At 40.5% G+C, this 19,219-nt stretch overlaps 2 protein-coding genes across 2 annotated transcripts; one reads left to right on the top strand and one right to left on the bottom strand.

Annotated features, from left to right (window-relative positions):
- Nucleotides 1-176: 176 nt before the first annotated feature.
- arsk (arylsulfatase family, member K) lies at nt 177-5,021 on the bottom strand. Its single transcript, XM_084729458.1, has 8 exons — nt 4,770-5,021; nt 4,492-4,621; nt 4,137-4,296; nt 3,090-3,372; nt 2,804-2,975; nt 1,080-1,304; nt 685-900; nt 177-517 (listed from the first exon to the last, which is right to left on the bottom strand). Exons 1-8 carry the CDS (start codon nt 4,875-4,877, stop codon nt 243-245), a joined length of 1,569 nt encoding a protein of 522 aa, XP_084585584.1. The 5' UTR covers nt 4,878-5,021; the 3' UTR covers nt 177-242.
- Nucleotides 5,022-6,893: 1,872 nt separating this feature from the next.
- On the top strand, nt 6,894-13,121 carry arrdc3a (arrestin domain containing 3a). Its single transcript, XM_084728142.1, has 8 exons — nt 6,894-7,426; nt 9,396-9,477; nt 9,600-9,747; nt 10,060-10,162; nt 10,326-10,582; nt 11,135-11,291; nt 11,389-11,531; nt 11,642-13,121. The coding sequence occupies exons 1-8, from the start codon at nt 7,147-7,149 to the stop codon at nt 11,708-11,710; spliced, it is 1,239 nt and encodes a 412-aa protein (XP_084584268.1). The 5' UTR covers nt 6,894-7,146; the 3' UTR covers nt 11,711-13,121.
- Nucleotides 13,122-19,219: the final 6,098 nt, after the last annotated feature.

Here is a 19,219-nt window from a genome sequence, read left to right as displayed (position 1 = left end):
ACACAATGTAACTGTAGAAGAGGGGCTGTCCCTCAATGAGTTCTTGACTATAAATAAAAATTCAATGAATGAATGAATGAATGAATTGATTGATTAATGAAAAAAGTAACATTAAAAAAGATGCTCAGAGATTATACATCTGTTACAGTATCATTAAGAGTAAATAGTCCAGTTTCAGGTTTGAGTCCAGCTCATTAAAAACACCTTAAACTTTAAACCATCACCATAATAATTTTAAAAAATCACAAAGAGTCATAGAGCCACCTGTCAACAGCTCTCTCATTGGCTAACGCATCTTTTTGCCAATCCACATGCCACCTGAGGTTAGCAATGACCTGGCTGTAGTTTTTCCCCAAACTGTGGCGCCAGACACCAAATGCTTGTTTATTGTAGAGATGGACAGCTGTAGAGACTTTAGCATAGTCTACAATGCTACGCAGTAACTTGTCTAGATGCACCCGCACATCCGGGAATTTAAGAACAACATTGTGAAGTTCTTCCTTGTCCAGTGTTAGATCTGCAAAACAGAGAGGACAGAAAATCAAGAAGAGCCGGAACTTCATGATACGCCCATGTCCATTTGTATCTACATGTAGTCCATAGAAAGTGCTGCCGTTTTTTTACTTCTTGAAAGTATATAAGGGTTGAGCGATTAAAGTTTAAATTCTGAGGTTATAAACTCACCAAAAAGTTGTGGGGGAACACTCAGTCCATCTCCGTACGTGATATATTTCCACCGTCCACTTCTAAGCATGTATGTGGAGGCATTGACGTTGCAGCCATGATATTCACTCAGAACCCAGTCTGGATGTTGCTTCTTGGAAAAAGTGCCGCTCTTGGATATGAGAGGAAGGAGCGAGTGGCCACTGAGAGAACCTATTGCTGAAATACCAGCGATGTCTGCAAAATACACACGTGTGTTACATCAAGTTAAATTACTAAATTAAAAATCTATTCTGCTTCTTTTTACAAACACTGAGCAATCAGTTAAAATCCCTCCACATCTTGACTACTATAACAGTTTTATTCTACCATTCAGCAGATATTTTAAATTCTATGTTTTCTGTCTACTTCCTCACCCAACACAGTGGGATAGAGATCCACCAAAGACACAAGCTGGTTGACCTGCAGGCCAGACATCAGCCCAGGCCCCATGATCAGCAGGGGAACATGGGAACTGCCTTCGAACATCGACATCTTGTAGAACTGCCGGTGCTCCATGGCGAGCTCCCCGTGGTCAGCCGTAAAGATCACAACAGTGTTGTTGAGCAGGCCAGTCTCTCTCAGAGCTGAGATCACCTGACCTGTTGAGACAGAGGGTGTAGGAGACACAGGGTGAGCATTGGGCTGCTGCTTAATTCACTCGCAAAGACATTATTCAAACAGTGGTGACGGGATAGAGTGAGGGCAAACAGGATCTCACTGCTGACCAGACACGTACTCTAGAGAGACAGGAGTGTACAGGTTTTAATATGCCTTTGATATTTTAACACACTGAGTTGGAAAGTGAATGAACGAAAAAGCTATTACAATGAATATGGGCAATACGGCAATACAATAAAACCACTGTCATTAGTTCTTATAAGATGCTTTAATATCATTGTACCGATATAAAGTATTTACTTTTATGCCTTTAGTTATTTAGGGACGTTCCACTAAGAGCAAATCAAGTGAAAGTTGCAAAATGTTCTAACAAGTTACACCGAGTCAACAGTAATACTGCCAAGCAAATGAATCACTATAAATCTGATATATGAGCATTACTAATCCAGCTCCCCCCGTTCCCTGCTCTGCTACACCCTGTTTGATAGTACAATAGCTGTCAATCTACAATTACTTTAATTTAGTATTTAAGTATACTTAGTATTTTTCTTCCATGCTGGGATGTTGTAAGAATGATGACTCGTTTTTTCTACAGCATGTTTGGATCTGTGAATCTCAGCAGGTTTGGTCTGATTCATTTGTTATCTTGGCGGCAGAGTTTGGAGTCATCTTTGTGTATTCAGGCTGTTTACACCTGGTACTGACATGCATCTTGGATGATCCGATCACAAGTGGACCGCTCTGAGTATAGGTGTGAAAACACCCAAGATGCATTGAGGATGCATTGAGATCTGATTGCTAAGCCCACATTTGGAGGTGCGTTGGGCTGCATATGATCACATTCTTTCAGGAGTGTGTACACACAGTGTTCTGAGCCACACTGAAGAACCACCCACTCACCCCCAAAAAACTGCACAATTTTGACAGTTGCTGAGTGAGGCGAAACTAATTTAACTTTACAAATCGGCTATGGCACATTCTTAATTACTTGTGCCTTCTTGTAAATTCTGCATTAAAGGGAAAATTTGGCAGTTGTCATGTTGATGTCCAGCGAGTGTTGATGGTAAATGTAGTCAAATGAAGCAATACACAGAAAGTGTCACAGAAAGTAAAAGTGTGCATCGTCTCTTCTGCCAGGCTGCTGACAGCACAGGTAAAACATGAGGCTCATGCAGGCTGATACAGAAGTTAAGGGTGGAATAAATACCCAAGTCTTTGTATTGAACAGCCAAATGGACAGTAATGGCCATTTGGCTGACAAAACAGCCCTCGAAATAATTCGAGCCTGGAGTGGTCACTTGAGATGCATTATAATGCCATGTGTGAACTGATGTACTTAGGGTTGTCCACATGGGATCAGATCACCTAAGCTAGCTGTAAACAGGCTTAAAAACAAGGTTAAGCTCAAAGTTAGCTGTCACACCCACTACTTCCTGCTTAGAGAGACCACCCTCCAGGTGAATCACTGCTGTCAACTAACCCAGCATGGCGTCAGCTTCAGCACACATGGCGTAATAGAAGGCTCTTATGCTTTTGACTTCCTCCTCAGTGAAATCACCGCTGCAGTTTTTGGTGAAGGTGGAGTAGTAGTCCACAGGGTGCATGGCAGCCATGGGCAGCCATTTAGGAACAGTGATGAGTTCAGAGGACACCTGTATGGATAAAATCAGAACTTATTATTCTCTAGTGAATCATGTTAAACATACAATGTGATTCTGCAGCAAAGAAGAGATAACATTCAAGAGACAGGCAAAGAAAGAGCATACCTTTTCCAGCCAGTATGGCGAGGTGAGGAAGGTGGATCCTCCTGCGGTGGGCCCCAGGGATTCAGTTTTATAGGGGTGAGGTAAGTTGAGGCCGAGATAAAGAGCGAATGGCTGGTGTGAGGATGCAGCTCTCTGGTGGATCCACTGTGCGGCCTTGTCTGTGTTTTCCCAGTCTTTCCTCATGATCCGTATTGTTGACAGGTTCCCAACCAGTTGCGTAACAGGTCGGCCCTCCTGGCGCAGGAGGAACTGAACATCTCGTGTCCAGGCCTCAACTCGATTACTGCACAAGAGGCACAAAGACACGCCACAAACACCAACAAGAAGCAGACAGAGACACAAAAAATGGGAAGTGGGAAGCAACAGAAAAGATGATTCATACTGTTCTGGAAAATAGCTGCCCACATACACAGTATGTTGCTGCTTATTATTCACACACAGCAGGTCACAAACAATTATTCTGTATATATGAGTGTGCATGTGTTAGATTGATCTTAGGTTATTGAATAGGAATAGATAAAAGTAACCAAGATAAAAGGTAACTTGGGTGGAAGCAGAAATGTGCAGAGAATGTGAAATTGTTGATTTTAGGTGTGATTGTGTTAAACTGTTTTTAGATAATATGCTTTTGATAAATTATATGCCAAGGATATTTCAGCCTGCATTATTTGTTATTTATCATTCTGTTGTCTTTATGAATGTTTTATTTACATTCTTGGTGTTTAATTTTTGCCGTTATTTTTATATATCTCTCTGTCATTGTTTTTATTAATATTTTATTATTTTATCACATTTTTTACTCTGTAGTCAGGTCTCAAATTAGATTGCACTCTCCATATGACTTTGTGATTAAATAAAGTATATATAAATGTATTTTAGTAGCTTATTTGGTTTCATGATCATGATTTATGCTTATTAAGAAGAACTATTTAAGTATGTGTATGTATGAAGAAATTATCGACTTTGTTATGACTTCTTGAAGAATTGTGAGATACAGGCTCAACTTTACAGACACTTTTCTCCACGTCCCTGACAGCGTCTGCGTACCTGACAGAGTGACTCCCTGAGGTGTAGTCCAGCTTGCCCATCATCTTGGTAAGATATCCATTCGCCTCCAGCAAATCCATCCATGTTGTGGCGTTAGCATCGAGACACTTGTAGTTGTTCCACGACTGAGTGAGATGAACAAACTGACCGCTCCACATTGCTGAGAACAAAGATGAAAAAATAGTTAAAACACATTTAGTAGCCCACCTTCATTACCGTCTTAATTACCACAAAATTTTCCCTCCTACTCAACTTAATTATTCAATAGACATTTTTTAAAGACATTTTAGGGCATAACATTCAGATTATTGATTTTCCTACTTTTTAAGAACCTCCAGAAACCCTGATAACTTACCTGCTCTTGAGGGGCAGCAGATTGGTGAGTTGGTGTAAGCATTGAGGAATGTGGTGCCAAGCTGCCTGAGATAGTTCACATATGGCAGCTTCACAACTTTGCTGCCAGGATCAAAGGTTAATCGTCCATCCTGCAGAAAAAAGAAACCTGACATCAAATGTGAAGAATAAAGCATCCCTGTATGGTGGCTAATCCTGCCCTCTAATAAAGTCCTAACCTAACAAAATAAACAAAAACTACTGTTATTGCATACAAAATACTGTACTGTACATACTTACAAATGCATCACTCATCACCATCACAATGTTGGGTCTGGTTCCATTTTGACACAAACTTTGACCATAGATTTGAAACAGGAAAATCAAAACCAGAACTTTCATATTCATCGTGACAGTCCTGCACCTCCTTCACATCTGGTCATTTGCTGCTGTAAAAAGAAAAATTGTCTGGAAAAGATGAGATTCATTAGAGAAGGCGTGCAAACTGTGTTCCTCTTCGACTGCGAGTTTCGAGTTTGAGGAACTTAGTATAAACATCCCGGTTACGCTTTCAAAATAAAAGATTTCTTGTTTAATCCTAATGTAACAGCCCAGCTGTATGAATTGGATACAATTTAATAATTTAATTACGTATATTATTGAAAGAAAAATAACTTATAAACACAGATATTTAACACAGAACATTCAAAAAATAATCAAAGGGAAAAAAGTCTTACTACGGAGATGCAAACTTGTAAAACATGTAATGACAAAATGTAACCTCTAGATGGCAGCATTCATCTTTTAACAAAACATCTAAGCTGCTGCACAAATTTTGCTGAGCTGGCACTGTCATGAATGCATGAAAAAACAAATACTTAGTTAGGCTAATGACTGGTAAAATCAAGCAGTAGGTGACCACACTTGATCCACTTCTTAACTTATAGGAGGAAGCATGAGATATGATTCATAATCATTTGGTTTTAATTTGTTTCAATAATGGATTTTAATCTAACACCATCCAATTTTAATCAGAAGCCATTCAATGGCCTTTATGTTTGCTGTGGATCTTGCAGCCGTGGACTTCCACAGACACAGACAGGCCTACAACTACTTCCTATTTTTTATATACACAAATACACTTTAGAAAACAGTTGCTTCAAGCTTTGTGGCAGTTAAAATGGCTTGAAAATCTTGTTTCAGTTCTTAAAAAACCTGGAAAAGAGGAGCAGTTTAAGACCCTCTGAGTTACTTACACTGCATACAGATTAAACCCCTTTAAAAGTTACATTTAATTAATTTATATAATAGTTTTTGTCTTCTTTTCTTTTCACCAGATATTTATTATTTGTGTTAGTTTTATCCTTACTTTGTCTTCCTCCCCAGTTTTTTTTTTTTTTTTTTTTTTGCTCTTTGGAATAGGTGAGTTTAACAGTGACAACACCTTACAAAAAGAACAAAAGAACTTTCTGGAAACTAAAGTCACATAATGCTTAACTCGTGTGATGCCTTGTCAACAATATATATACATATATATTAATTTTAAGGGATGTTTTGTAAACAGCAATGGACATAAGTTCCAGGGATGTTCAACAGGTGATACTGCAGCTCACTAAAGGAGCCTTGATGGCCACCAGGTGGCGTTTTGAGCCTCAGACTTGTTTTTCTGCAAACCTGAGTTCCACACAATGAGAAATCCCAACCCCCATATGTGCATGGATGGATCATTTTAATCTTTCTGCAAAAACAACAAATGTGATCGATAGATGAATATATAAGACGCACTTCTTGCTGTCTGCTTATTTTATCCCCTTGAATCTTAGGCCAACACAGTATCCAGCATGTCTAACATGGTCTGTGCTGCAGGCATCATGCAAAATTCAGCTGTTGAATGGACACTGATGTAGAGGTTGTTGTGAGCCTGTCTATCGATTTCTATCATAGATGAATGTGCAGATACTTAAGTCATATATCTAGAAATAAGGTTTGAATCTGCATAAACAGATCTGGAGTGATGTACAACCTATGAACAATTACTATGCAGTATATTTGCATTTTATAACGATAGATGTGTATTTTCATTTGTTTCTATTTCAATGAACAAACATATCCCTTATCTTTGAATTAAAACTCTGCAAACAAGTTGAAATGTTGGAATTTTTAAGCAAATATATACACAGGTTTTAAATACATGTAATTTATAGCACTATAATCACAAATAACGTGCAATGTGTCGCCTATAAAACTACTGTGATGAACATTTCTTTGTGCAGTCTTTCAGCTGTTTGACCAAACTTGTCATTTGGCTCGATGCCACACTTCTCTGCCTAGTTCCAGAAGGCGGAAGGAGGGGGCAGTGAAGCCCTGCGCATGCGCCCAAGGTTGTTTTTCACACAGCCTGTCGCTTAAAGTGAGCTGAGCTACGGGGGTTTCCTTGTCTTTGACTGGAGACCAACTCGGAGAGAGGCGGATGATAACAGCATCCTTTGCTGTTATTCAGCCATCACACATCTCAATGAACTGCTCGCAGAGAAACCACTGATCGTGCCTGACTGCTTTTTGCAGGGCAGTGATACTGATCAGTGTCTAAAACTGCATCTCTTTTTCATATGAGATTATTTTTTCATAGACTCTTCTTTTTTAATTTCAAGGTCTCTGTAGCCTCTCTCTTTCCACCATGGTGCTAGGAAAGGTAAAGAGCTTCACAGTAAGCTACGACTGTCTCAATGACAGCAATGTTCCCGTTTTCTCCAGCGGGGACTGCGTCTCAGGGAGGGTGATCATCGAAGTCACGGGAGAAATCCGTGTGAAATCTCTCAAAATCCACGCGAAAGGATTTGCAAAAGTTCGTTGGACTGAATCGAGAAATGCTGGATCCAACACTGCCTACACGCAAAACTACACAGAAGAAGTGGAATATCTAAATCACAAAGATATCTTAATTGGACATGAGAGAGGTAAGAGTGTTTTTAATTTATTTTTTAGCAAAAGTTTTAGAGAAGCTGACTATGAGATGCTCTTTGTGCTGGTTCACTGGGGGATGCTGTTGTCCTAAATGCAGGAAACAGTGATAAAAACATAATAATATTTAGTATTGAGATGGATAACTTTCTTTATGTTGCCTCTTTTTGTGGTGCTGTTGGTGTAAATGTGTTTTGTGACGTTGGCTTGATGCAGCTCCATCCCTACTTATTTGTGTCAAGGTGTCAGAATGAATGACAGCAGCTCAGGCAACTGTGTTTTTCATAGTATTTCAAGTGTAAAACGATAATAATTTACCCTTATTGAGATACGGGGCGATAGGTTAATAGCTTGCGAAGATGTATGTGCGCCTTTGTTAGAAATTTTCATTGCAGAAACGCATTAAATTGGGTGTTTCTTTGTAGCTTTTCTTAAGTTTCCACCCATTGTTCAAAGCGGTTCAATCCTGTTCAGAAAACTGGACCTGGTGAGGGCGGAGCAAGGGCGCATGCCCCTCCCTCGCGGGCGTGTCATTGGCTGAGGTGCTCATGTGTGGCCAATGACATCACTCTCATGCAGAGAGACTGACAGAAAATTCTGCAACTTTTTAATTAAGGAAACACCTGCAAAATCGAATGAGTCGATAGAAGCACCTGTAGTTTCCGTAACAATGTGGCAAAAGCTGCAACAGAACTGCAGAGTTGCTACTTTGGTTCACTTCAGTATGTTCCAAATTTACATGTGTGGGCTTTTTTTTGTAACATGACAGCTTTATTGTCAGCAGCTCTGTGCTTGAAATGTTCTATATATCTCCCAACACTTCATTTACAGAATGGTTGACGAATGGTTTGGTAGTTGTGCTCGTCTTTCTTTACGTATGACTGTCTAGAATGGTTTGGGTGTAGCTTTTCGCCTATTTGTAGCATCTTCACTCTCACGTTTGAATGGATAAGAAGTTACTGGTGTGTGTTACAAGCTTTCATTCCGTGCGATCGTCACTGTAACGCAAATTACACGGTAAACGATAGAATGTTGGACCTGAGGAGGAAAGAATGTTGGAATTTAGGAAGATACATTGTTGCAATAAGGCGCTGTATTCTGATAAAGATACTTCATTTAAAGCTACATTAAACGCTCCTAATGTAACATTTTCATTGATGTTGAAATAGATAAAAACGGTGTCGAACTGCGGTAGTTCTGTGGTCGAAACAGTGCAGACTTGTAGTGTAGTAGTGACTGACTGGCTGCGGTGTCGCACAGTGAATGCGTAATGAGCGCAGAGCGGCTGTGGGAAGCTGCTCACACCGGTTTAGGCCGGTCTCCTCCTGCTGGAGTCTGCCGTTTGACTGACAGCTCCGCACTTGTTTACCACACGGCTGCTGCTAGGGGAGGGAGTGCTGAGCTGGCAGAAGCACACCCGGCCCGTCGACCCAGCTCTTCAGACCGCACTCTTGATGTTTTAAATAAAAAAATTATGTATACTTTTATTAATTTCCGAGCTGTTTGTCGATGCGAAACTGTCCTTTCCCCCTTATGAAAAACAAGAGAAATTCTTCTTTTATTCAAGAGGTTAATGGAAAACAAAATTGTCCTTGTCAGAGACCGGTATATCTACTGAACAGGATTTATTTTTGTCCCAGTTATCCCAGTTTTCCCCATCATAGCTCATCATATATGCCACAGTGGGATCTAGTTCTTTGTTCATACTAAAGCACAATCCTGCACGCTCAGTTTCTGGCTTCTCTCAACAATCAACTTCTTTGCTCTGCTCTAAATATTAGTCTGCTGCTTTTCTTTCTCAATACATTAATTCTCAAAGACAGATATGATAGTAAATGCCCTTTATTCTCTTTTGTCTCCCCCACCCTGTGTTTTTTGGTATGACTTTCAGATGCCTTCGTAGAGCAAAGTTTTACACAGGTATGGTATACATGTGTTTGGAATATTGTCCTCCTTGTGTTTCAGACGATGACAACTCGGAGGAAGGACTCACCACTATCCATTCAGGAAGACATGAGTATGCATTCAGCCTCGAGCTTCCACAGACGTAAGTGTCCCAATACTGCACCCAAAATAGAGATTAAAACATCAATGCCAGCATTGTTTTGATGCCTGAACAGTCAATATAACCAATTTCTCTTCTCTTTCCACCTTTCTTTTCTCCTGCAGACCTCTGGCTACCTCTTTTGAAGGGAAGCATGGCAGTGTGCGCTATTGGGTAAAGGCAGAACTTCACAGGCCATGGCTCCTGCCCATGAAGACCAAGAAGGAATTTACAGTCTTTGAGCACATCGACATCAACACTCCATTATTGCTGGTAAGTGCTGTGGAAGCAGCAGAGGGTGTCTTTCAAACTGCTGATGGAAAGATGAATATTGAAAGAGTGTCAAAGTGAAAATTTGGTCCAGTTTTCAGCTTCTCAACTCCTACTCTGAATATCTTTGTGTCGTGGACTAAACAAGACATTTGAGGACATTGTTCAATTAATCAATTAAGAAAATAATTATTAGTTATAGCCATAGATGGCATAAACAGATTAGCCTGTATTATTAACTTTTTGTCAATGGTTGTTGTGGGGAATGTAAAGATATCATTTGCCAATGCATTTGTTTTCTTCTTTTTCCTTCAGTCGCCACAGGCCGGCACGAAAGACAAGACGCTTTGCTGTTGGTTCTGCACCTCAGGTCCTATTTCCCTAAGTGCCAAAATTGAAAGGAAGGGATACACCCCAGGTGAGAATAATGATGATTAATAATAATGCACCCGATAACCTTGCTAGTCATCTATTAATCAAGATTAGTTAATAGATGTATCACTCTGCATTGGCCAGTAATTACACAATGTATAAAAAGAAACTTCGGTTAACCTCTCCTCCACCTTCTCAAACTCTTTCAGGAGAGTCGATCCAGATCTTTGCCGAGATTGAGAACTGCTCGTCCCGCATGGTGGTGCCGAAGGCAGCCATCTACCAGACTCAGACCTTCTATGCCAAAGGGAAGATGAAGGAGGTCAAGCAGCTGGTGGCCAACCTGCGAGGAGAGTCTCTGTCCTCAGGCAAAACAGAGACCTGGAGTGGCAAGATGCTGAAGATCCCACCTGTCTCACCCTCCATCCTGGACTGCAGCATCATCAGAGTGGAGTACTCCCTCATGGTGAGTGCAGTCTTACTGCATTTCAACATATAGCATAGCTGCCCCCTATTTCTGTTTGCCACATGTGTTCCTGCCTTCATTACAGTCTCCTCTTGTCCTTATTATCACCATTACTGTTATCAGCACAAAATCAATATTTCCTAGTAAGCCAGTCGCTCTCCTGGAAAAGCACCTGGCTGACTCAGCTTGCGTTGCCAAATCTGATCCTTGGATTGCACCAGGTGTTCTCTCCACATGCTGCTAAGAGCATTAGCCCAGAATATCTTTGGTAACACCTGCCTTGAGGGTGCTTATAACCTCTTTACCTTGCGAACAGACAGGCATCAGACGAGGTCTCCATCTTGCATAAGTAACCAACCTCAAGACATTGACCCACATATTGTTAAATGACCTCACAACCCATTTAGCCCCATTTATCCCCGTCTAGCATGGTTTTATCTTTTAGAGGATTTAAAAGCTGCTTCATTAAATGCTGGAAAAACCCTTTATTTACTACACTGCAGCCTTCAGAATGACTTGCATATTCTAACCCGTCCTCATGTCTGTGCTCAGGTATACGTGGACATCCCTGGGGCGATTAACCTGTCCTTGAACCTGCCCCTGGTCATCGGAACCATCCCCCTCCACCCCTTCGGCTCCCGCACCTCCAGCGTCAGCAGCCAGTGCAGCATGAGCTGGCTGGGCATGGGTCTGCCTGAGAGGCCTGAAGGTAGGTTCGGATCTAATGCTCATGAGTCAGATTTATTAAATCTATTCTGAGTGCAATTCCCTGGAACGCTAACATGTGGCTCACTCGTCCTCTGCAGCTCCTCCAAGCTATGCAGAAATTGTCACCGAAGAGCAGCGGCAGAGCAGTCTGGACGTGCCAGCTGCCCGTGAGGAGCTGGACGGACCTCTCTTCGCCTACATTCACGAGTTCCGCTTCCAGCCCCCTCCCCTGTACTCTGAGGTAAGCAGCAATTGTAATCGAACAAAGCATTTGTCCATTTATTTTTCTATTACAGACAAAATTAAATCAGCTGTTTCATCAAATTAACCCTGTTCTGGTCTCCTCCCCAGATCGATCCTAACCCAGATCATGCCAGCCGCACAGCGGAGCGCAGGCTCGATGCCTGTCCATCACGCTGAAGGGTTTTCCTGAAATTCCCCTGAGCGACTCGGGGAGCTCAAAGGAACCTGCTTGCAAGGCTCAGCTTTGTTTATTTTTCTCCAACGACAGCGTTCACAAGTCGCTGTCGACATCAAGAGAAAAGTATTCAACCAACCAACAAAGACTTGGACACATACCCACAGTTGAGTTGGGTTGGACAAATCTGTTCCTGCCTTCCCTCAGTGAGAGAAACAGGAGTCACTAGTTTGGGGTGTCACTTCCTTCCTGTGTCAGCCTGCTGAGGGTCGGATCTGTACAGATGAACACACATTCAGTCTGTATGAAACCTCCCCACTAGTAGCGCGAGCCCTGCTGATAGTATTGACAGTGACGACGAAGAATCAGCATGGCTCGGCCTGCCAAGCTCCTCTTTAACCCCCGATTCTCCTGTTCTCATGGCACATAAGGACATGGCTCCTCACACAAAGGGCAGGACTAATCATGTCCAGACTTCAGCAGAATCACCTAAAGAAAACGGGATGAAGAGAGAAAAATAACAACAACAATGTTCTAACCACCATAGTCTGTATGAATGACAGCGGCAGCGGTCAACAACCGAGCAAAGACTAGGTCCTCCTGCCTCATTTGGGATTTTGTTTTGCACATTTTATTCTTTACTTGAGTTGTGTGGCTCCGTTTAATGAGAATTGAAAAAAAAAAATCACTAATAGTTTGGTTTCAGCCTTGTATTGCGCCAGACTAAAGAATATGAGACTGCAGGCTTAACTTTTAAGACTTTCATCTGCATAACTTTGAGCAGCGCTGAGAACAGGATATGATTTTTGGAAAAAAAAGACTGAAAAGGACAAGAACAATGCACTGAATTTGTTTAAGCTGTTTAAGAATTTTTCTTTTCCTCCTTACGACATTTCCTCAGTGACTTATAACAACTAGACTGGACTTTTACTACAACCGCAGCACACTATCTCCATCTGGAAGCTTTTTTAAGATGTTGCCTCCTCAGCTTGGATCCAAGTGTGGCTTCCCTCCTCTTTATAGTTTAGCGCTGTTCTTCTGTTTTTGTATTTAGCTCCAATCATAGAATAGCTTTTAGCCTTTTTTGTGTTGAGGTTGCTCTGGATTTGGACTAGGAGGGTTGCAGACCTGCATTTGCCACTCAAATTGTAGCTGAAGAGAAAAGTGTGAGTCTGTGTGTGTGTGTGAGTGAGCGTGTGTGTGAAGCGGAGAGGGTGGTACATTGTGGAGGGACTTGTCTCAAGCCCTGATCGCCTGCAGCCCCTCTACTCCTAATCTCAGGGCAAGCCAGGCTTGCATAACTGCCCAAAAAGCACTGTCTCAGGTGGTCTTCTCACTTGCCAAACGGTTGGAAAGAAAAAGAGAAAAAAATGTTGTAGTTTTTCTTTTAAATTGCACTGTTAAAAAAAATAATGACGTTTTTGTACACTACCAAAATGAGAGAATAGACCTGCAGAGAAGCAAGGCAGCTTTCTGAGATTAATCACATTCCCTTTTTGTCCTGCTGCACTTGCCCAGATCATCCAACAAACAGTTAGATTTCACCAGACCAGTGAAGCCAGAATGCTTGCTATAAAAAAAAGAAAAAGGAAAGGAGGAATGACACTGCTTCTGCATTAAAGGAGCAAAACCCAGCATGAATAAAAAAAAAAAAAAGAAAAAAGAAAAAAAGCTGGGGACGTTGTTGAACTTTTGTTGAGACTGGTCAGAACAAGTAGTAGTAGGTTGACATGAGTAATACATTGGTTTTCTAACTCATTCAACACAAAAGACCAGCTGCAACAGAGGTTTGGCATAGTCAAGAAAAAAGAAGCACTTTTTTGATAAGAAAATAAGAAAAAAAAGCATTTAATGGTGAAGGTCTGGAGAAAAAAACATTTGGTACTAACCATAGAGGAGTTTTCGGTAAAGCAGTGTTGTGTAGGACGTTAATGCATTATTTAATTTTTTTTTTTTTTTTGAGATTAGTGATTTTTTCTAAGTTTACATTTTAAACGTAGCTGACACCAGTTTGTATGCGTTGTGTGTGTGTGTGAGAGTGTGTGTGCACGCTCTTAACTGAGATCCAGCTGCAACTAAATACACAGCTTCTAACAGTAATCGACGAACTGCAGATTATTAAAGTGATCTTATCTTAGTGGCCTTGACGCAGAAAAGACCTGATCATGATTTCTTCATTTTTCAGCGTCTATGTTAACTCTCCTTTACGTGTGTGTGTTTTAGACCTTTCCATGTTAATTCAAAAAGGACAAAAAGGGAAGAGGAAAAAAAAAGTCCTTTAGAAGCAAGTGTTTTAAACAGCGACATCCTGGACAGGCCTCTCGATTGTGTTATTTTTCTGAAGCTGATGACTATAATTCTTTTTTTTTTCATGTATTTCTGGGCATTTTGGTTTAGTTTGCTTCCTAGTTTAACAAGCAACCTTCCTGAGTTTTTAGTCGACTCTCCCTGACCTCTCTGATCCCCCTCAGGCCTGGGGGTGGCAGCTGTTGATCAGCAACCCCCTCCCCCCTTCTGAGAAACATTTAGATAACATGGTAGGATGGCAGACAAACTGCTTCTTCCAAACTCCTGTTCCTATCCTGTTCTATTTGTTTGCAGTTCTTTGTTTGGATTTTTATCTTAGGGAAACTGAATCAAGCTACATGGTAATGAATAAGCTTACATATTTGTTTCAGGTTGGTCAATTCCATAGTCCATTATTTGCTTGGGCCTCAGAGTAGTCCAGTGTCAAAACTAAGCTAAACTCCTGACCCAATAAAGGCAGGAACTGAAATGTTCAGAGATAAAGAAGATGGAATCTGAAACATTTTAGAAACAAAGTGCAATATCACTCACTGAATTTTTCTTCATTCTCCATTTGTATGTTTGTTTTTATCTTTTTTTGTCTGTTAATCATGACGATGTATAGATATTCTATGAATATACTATGTTCTGAATGATTTAACCTTTTGTCTAGTTCTTCCTTTTGATTTGAATAAACGTTTTGTTCTAAATTAAAATGGACTGATTGAATTTTTGTGCAAGACTGAACATGATTATACGCAACATGAGTTCATGCATTAATAAATGTGCTTGAATTAGTGAAGCTAAACTTAAACATTGGTCTTTGTTGTGTCTGAGCACCAATAAGTGACCAAATTACAGCAAAACATCCCTTCAACTGAAAACCAAACAGAGTTACAAAGAAGCTGTCAATGATTAATCATTACCCACTGCTTTACCCAGATAGAAAACAATTTTATTTGGGTCATGGCAGCTTCAGATTAGAAGCACACAGGTTGCCACTCAACTGGACCCAGATTATCCTTTAAAAACTAGTGCAACACTGCTCCCAGAGGTGGTTTTGAGAACTGCACCTGGCCCTGCTGACAGAAAGTTGCATGATAGTGAAGCCCCAAGACAAACAGTAAGGCTTACTTTCACCATGACATTGCAAATTCATTGAATTGAAATACACCTTATTTTTAAAGTTTGTTTTCAGGGCGTTTGTCATAAAGTAAATAGAAATGCATGTAATCATCCCCAAAACTGAGACCAACATGGCACTAACAGCTAAGATTTATTCCGCTTTTCATTCTGTTTGTGCATGTCCACACTGGTCTGTAGTGACCCAGAGGTTTCCAGGGGTTAACTTGGGATTCCTCGGGGCAGACGAGGGGATGGAGGCAAAGAGAGAGAAAAGCTGCACTTTCCTCTTTGCTTAAGTGCCACTTATATGAATTATGTGACTGTTTCAGGTCTGAGTGATTCAGGGTGCCAAATAATTTACTCAGGGGCCTCTTGCCTTGTATTATGGGCTCATTTGCTCTTATTGATGGAGAAAGTTAATGAGGTTCATGTCGCTCAAATCAGATGTGTCTTGTGTAGAAAACAGCTGCTTTTGAAACGGCAGAACACATCTTGTCATAGTGGCCAGGCCAGGTTAGTTGAAATCATATTAAAGTTACACATTTCTAATAAAACAGAAGTTAATTATGAACCAGTGTGTCAAAAAAATGTTCAGTCATATTTTTTCTAATGCACGCTTTAAAAAGATGTATGTGTGAGTCATAGCAGCCCTCTCTAGGAAAGTCTCAGTGAAACCTAATACAGGTTGAGGGCTAGAAGCCAAGTGAACCACAGTCACAAGTTGACATATACTAGCAAAACATGATTTATTGATCTGTGCTGAATGATGCATGCACAAGGAAAGATAAACTGGCCTGCTGCAGATGAATGAAGTGGTGTCAGCAAGAGACCTACTGCATGAACAAATGTATTAGTTTATTTATTTGTTTCAATTCAGCTTAGTTTCAGTTTTTTTCCAGAGTTTGTCCTTTCAGTTTAGTTTTTATTAGTTTCAGCATTAGTTCTATTATTTGTTTATTGTTATCTGGGGGTATTTGTCAGGGGCCAGATTTACGAATTTAAGTCACAAACTATAACACAAAAAAGCACCATGAAGAAGCATCTGATCACTCATGAGTGATTCCTCTTTGAAAACTGCTTGAATTTGAGTTTTAAAAGATCCAAATCAGGATCCAGTTTGAAATTAAACAGAAAAATCTGTTTGTGAAAATGCAGATTAGCGTAAAGCAGGACTATTCAGTTGGTGCCCCTTTAACAGCCCGCCTGGCCCTTTGATCATTTATGAATATTTAAAAATATATAAATATATAAATTCTTTAAATGAGAGAGAGGCTAATCAGCCTATTAATTTGCAATGTCTGTTGTTAAGCAGAGATGCTTATTATTTCATGCTGTTTAAAGGGGCAGTTCACCACAAAATCAAAAATACACATTTCTTTTTTCTCTCCTGTTGTGCTGTTTATCCATCTAGATAACTGAGTGCCATTTAGTCCCATTATACTGGAGAGAAGGAAGACCCTTCTCTGACGGATATCTCCAAAACTCTGTAACTCACACCAAAGAATCTAGATGGATAAATAGCACCACAGGTAATAGGTGAAAACAATTGCATTTTGATTTTGGGGTTAGCTGTCCCTCTAAGCAGAGGAAATGTAGGAGAATTAAACTGAAAGAAAAATATGTTAAATGCAATTGCATTATTAAAACAAGCTGCATCTAATATAGGATTACAAAGGTAAATTGATTTCCTGTACGTTTGATAATGTTTCTTTTCCAGTTGTGAAATATGTTAAAGTGGAGGAGAAAAAAATTAGAAGGTGCATTCCTTTACACATTTAAAGTCCTAATTTTACAGGTCAGAGAAAAATTCTTTTGCAACCTCCAATACAGAATGTTCAAGCGTCAAATAATTACTTGTGTTGACTTTGAGCTCTTTTTTTTCACTCAAGTCTTATTTGCACAAATGTGTTAACATTTACCTAACACTTTGATACACATTACCAGTCCTTAAGTGTTTCTGAATGCTTTGCAGCTTGATTTGTTTCAGGCTGAAGTAAATATTTAACTTGCATAGTTTGCAGCTCTCTATCTTTAAATAGGGCTGCTCTCATTCTGGTACCAGTTTGTCTACACATGACCTATTTATAATGTCAAACAGTCAGTCAATTTCACTCGTAGTGTATCGACACGCGTATGACGTCAAACCGGTTTTTCACTGATTGATTTTTTGGGGAAATACAAGCGTGAGCTGAAGGAGGTCAGGTTGGAACCAAATGCACGGAATAGAGCATGAATGTCATTGTGATTGCGTAACTGGACCTGGCAGTTTTTGATATCTAAACGCCCTCTGTGACGCAGGAACCTGCAGCAAGTGTAGTGTAAAGAAGGAAGGTGAAACTGCTTCTAAAGCTTTACCCAAAACTGAAAATGTGAAATACAAAAGGGAAACTCATGAACTTGACAGGGAATTTTTGCACATTTTCAGTTTTAACCGGCATCAGTGATGACTCAGCAGCCCCTGTCAGCTTTGACCAAGCACTTCAGTCTGCATTTGTCCCCCTCCTCTCCTCCCCCCCTTGGCCCCCTTTGACTTTTGTGGGCCTGGGCCTTTGTGGGTGTCTGACCCCTGCGGATTGAAAAAAAAAGGAGGAGGGGATTATTGAGGGGAGAGCATAGATTGGGGCGGCCTGCATGCATGTGTGTGCGGTGGGAGTGTTGATTAGCAAGTGCTGACGCTACACAGGCCTCAGCTGTTTCCTCTCACCAGCTAATCCCACTACCCAGAAGCCCCCTATGATCCAGAGGTTCTCGGCAGCTTGCTGTGACCAGGCACGTTCAGCATGGACGCGGAGGGTTGGACTCAGGGTCCCCCCCTCCCAGTAAGTCTGGTTGCCAGTGCCACATCATCACTGTGACATAATAGAGATACACACAGAGAGACACACACACGCAACTCTGCAGTGAGGCACGGAGAGCAGCATCAATGCGAGCCCACGCATTCCTCGAAACAATGGAACAACCAATATTACTAAAGGTCTGAAAATGTTATGCAGGAACAGATCTACAGAGTGGGAAATGGCTGAATAAATGAATCTGAGCATGCTGGCTTTATTTTTATTTTATTTTACTTGTTCATTTGACAGGGTTGGTGCACAGTTCCTTAGCTGTACCAGAGTTAGCTGTAAGCTAATTGTCATCTGTAGTCCCTGGGCAGGAAACAAAGAATAACTTCTCTGCTAAAAAACTGGAATAAAAATGTTTAATTGTTTTACTGGCATCATAAAATCACACAAAAAATAACACCACATATCATACAGTCCCTCAAAACACACCACACTTGATGAACATGTCTTAAAAATAACACATTAGAGATTTAGCTGTTTGGTAGGCACATTCAGGTCATACAGTCAGACCCTTTGAAAGACAGTCTAACTTGAATAATTGACAGAAATGAGCTACTGTTTAGTTATCATTAACACACATTTCCCTTAAAATCTCACTGCTTTGTGTCAAACATTAATTCTTCCTAACTTATGCATTAAATGAAGTTACAGGAAACATTTAAAAAGGAAGGTCACCACTTCCCTTCACTTCTGACACAGACATCATATTTCATACTTCAACCATTTTATGATTGTAATCAGTCAGTGCAGTTTTCAGAAGTGTGGCCACAAGTCACATGACTTGAACCTGACAGCATCTAACCAAGCAGCAGGAACTAACATTACATTACTCAACTCGAGCTGGAAAAACTGATAGCAAAGTTAATTTTGTTTGCGTAAAAATCTGTGGTAGTCAACAAAGAATGAACTGCAATATATAAAACATGCGAGTTGAAAACTGCAGAGATGCAACAACTTCCAGCTTCGTTTGACAACTGAAGATACATAAAGAATGGTAAGTCTTGCCAGTCTTGACAAGAGACTTGACTCAGTGCATGTCTGACCTGAGACTTACATATAAAGATTGAGACTTATCATTGCCTTTCTATGCTACCTTGTCTTGATTATTGAAGTTTTGAAAGTGAAATTCTTTCTCATTCTTGCTTGATTTATGACTTAAGGTGCTCAACAGTCTGGGGTCTCCGTTGTCGTATTTTCTGCTTCTTAATGCCCCACACATTTTCAATGGGAGACAGCTGTGAACTGCAGGCAGGTCAG

This window comes from Lutjanus erythropterus, chromosome 10 (assembly GCF_056507025.1).
Source record: "Lutjanus erythropterus isolate fLutEry1 chromosome 10, fLutEry1.hap2, whole genome shotgun sequence".
In the NCBI taxonomy this organism is placed as follows: domain Eukaryota; kingdom Metazoa; phylum Chordata; class Actinopteri; order Lutjaniformes; family Lutjanidae; genus Lutjanus; species Lutjanus erythropterus.
Note: the sequence above shows the minus strand (reverse complement) of the source record. Positions and strands in the feature narration are given on the sequence as shown.

Bases quoted from the DNA above. Each gene is read 5' to 3' on its own strand.
- arsk (XM_084729458.1), bottom strand. From the start codon at position 4,877: ATGAATATGAAAGTTCTGGTTTTGATTTTCCTGTTTCAAATCTATGGT. The intron at 3,373-4,136 runs GTACGCAGACGC...CCTCTTGTGCAG, and splicing joins TCAGGGAGTCACTCTGTCAG to TAATCGAGTTGAGGCCTGGA. The intron at 2,976-3,089 runs GTATGCTCTTTC...TTATCCATACAG, and splicing joins CGCCATACTGGCTGGAAAAG to GTGTCCTCTGAACTCATCAC.
- arrdc3a (XM_084728142.1), top strand. From the start codon at position 7,147: ATGGTGCTAGGAAAGGTAAAGAGCTTCACAGTAAGCTACGACTGTCTC. The intron at 9,748-10,059 runs GTAAGTGCTGTG...TTTTTCCTTCAG, and splicing joins TCAACACTCCATTATTGCTG to TCGCCACAGGCCGGCACGAA. The intron at 11,532-11,641 runs GTAAGCAGCAAT...TCTCCTCCCCAG, and splicing joins CCCCTCCCCTGTACTCTGAG to ATCGATCCTAACCCAGATCA.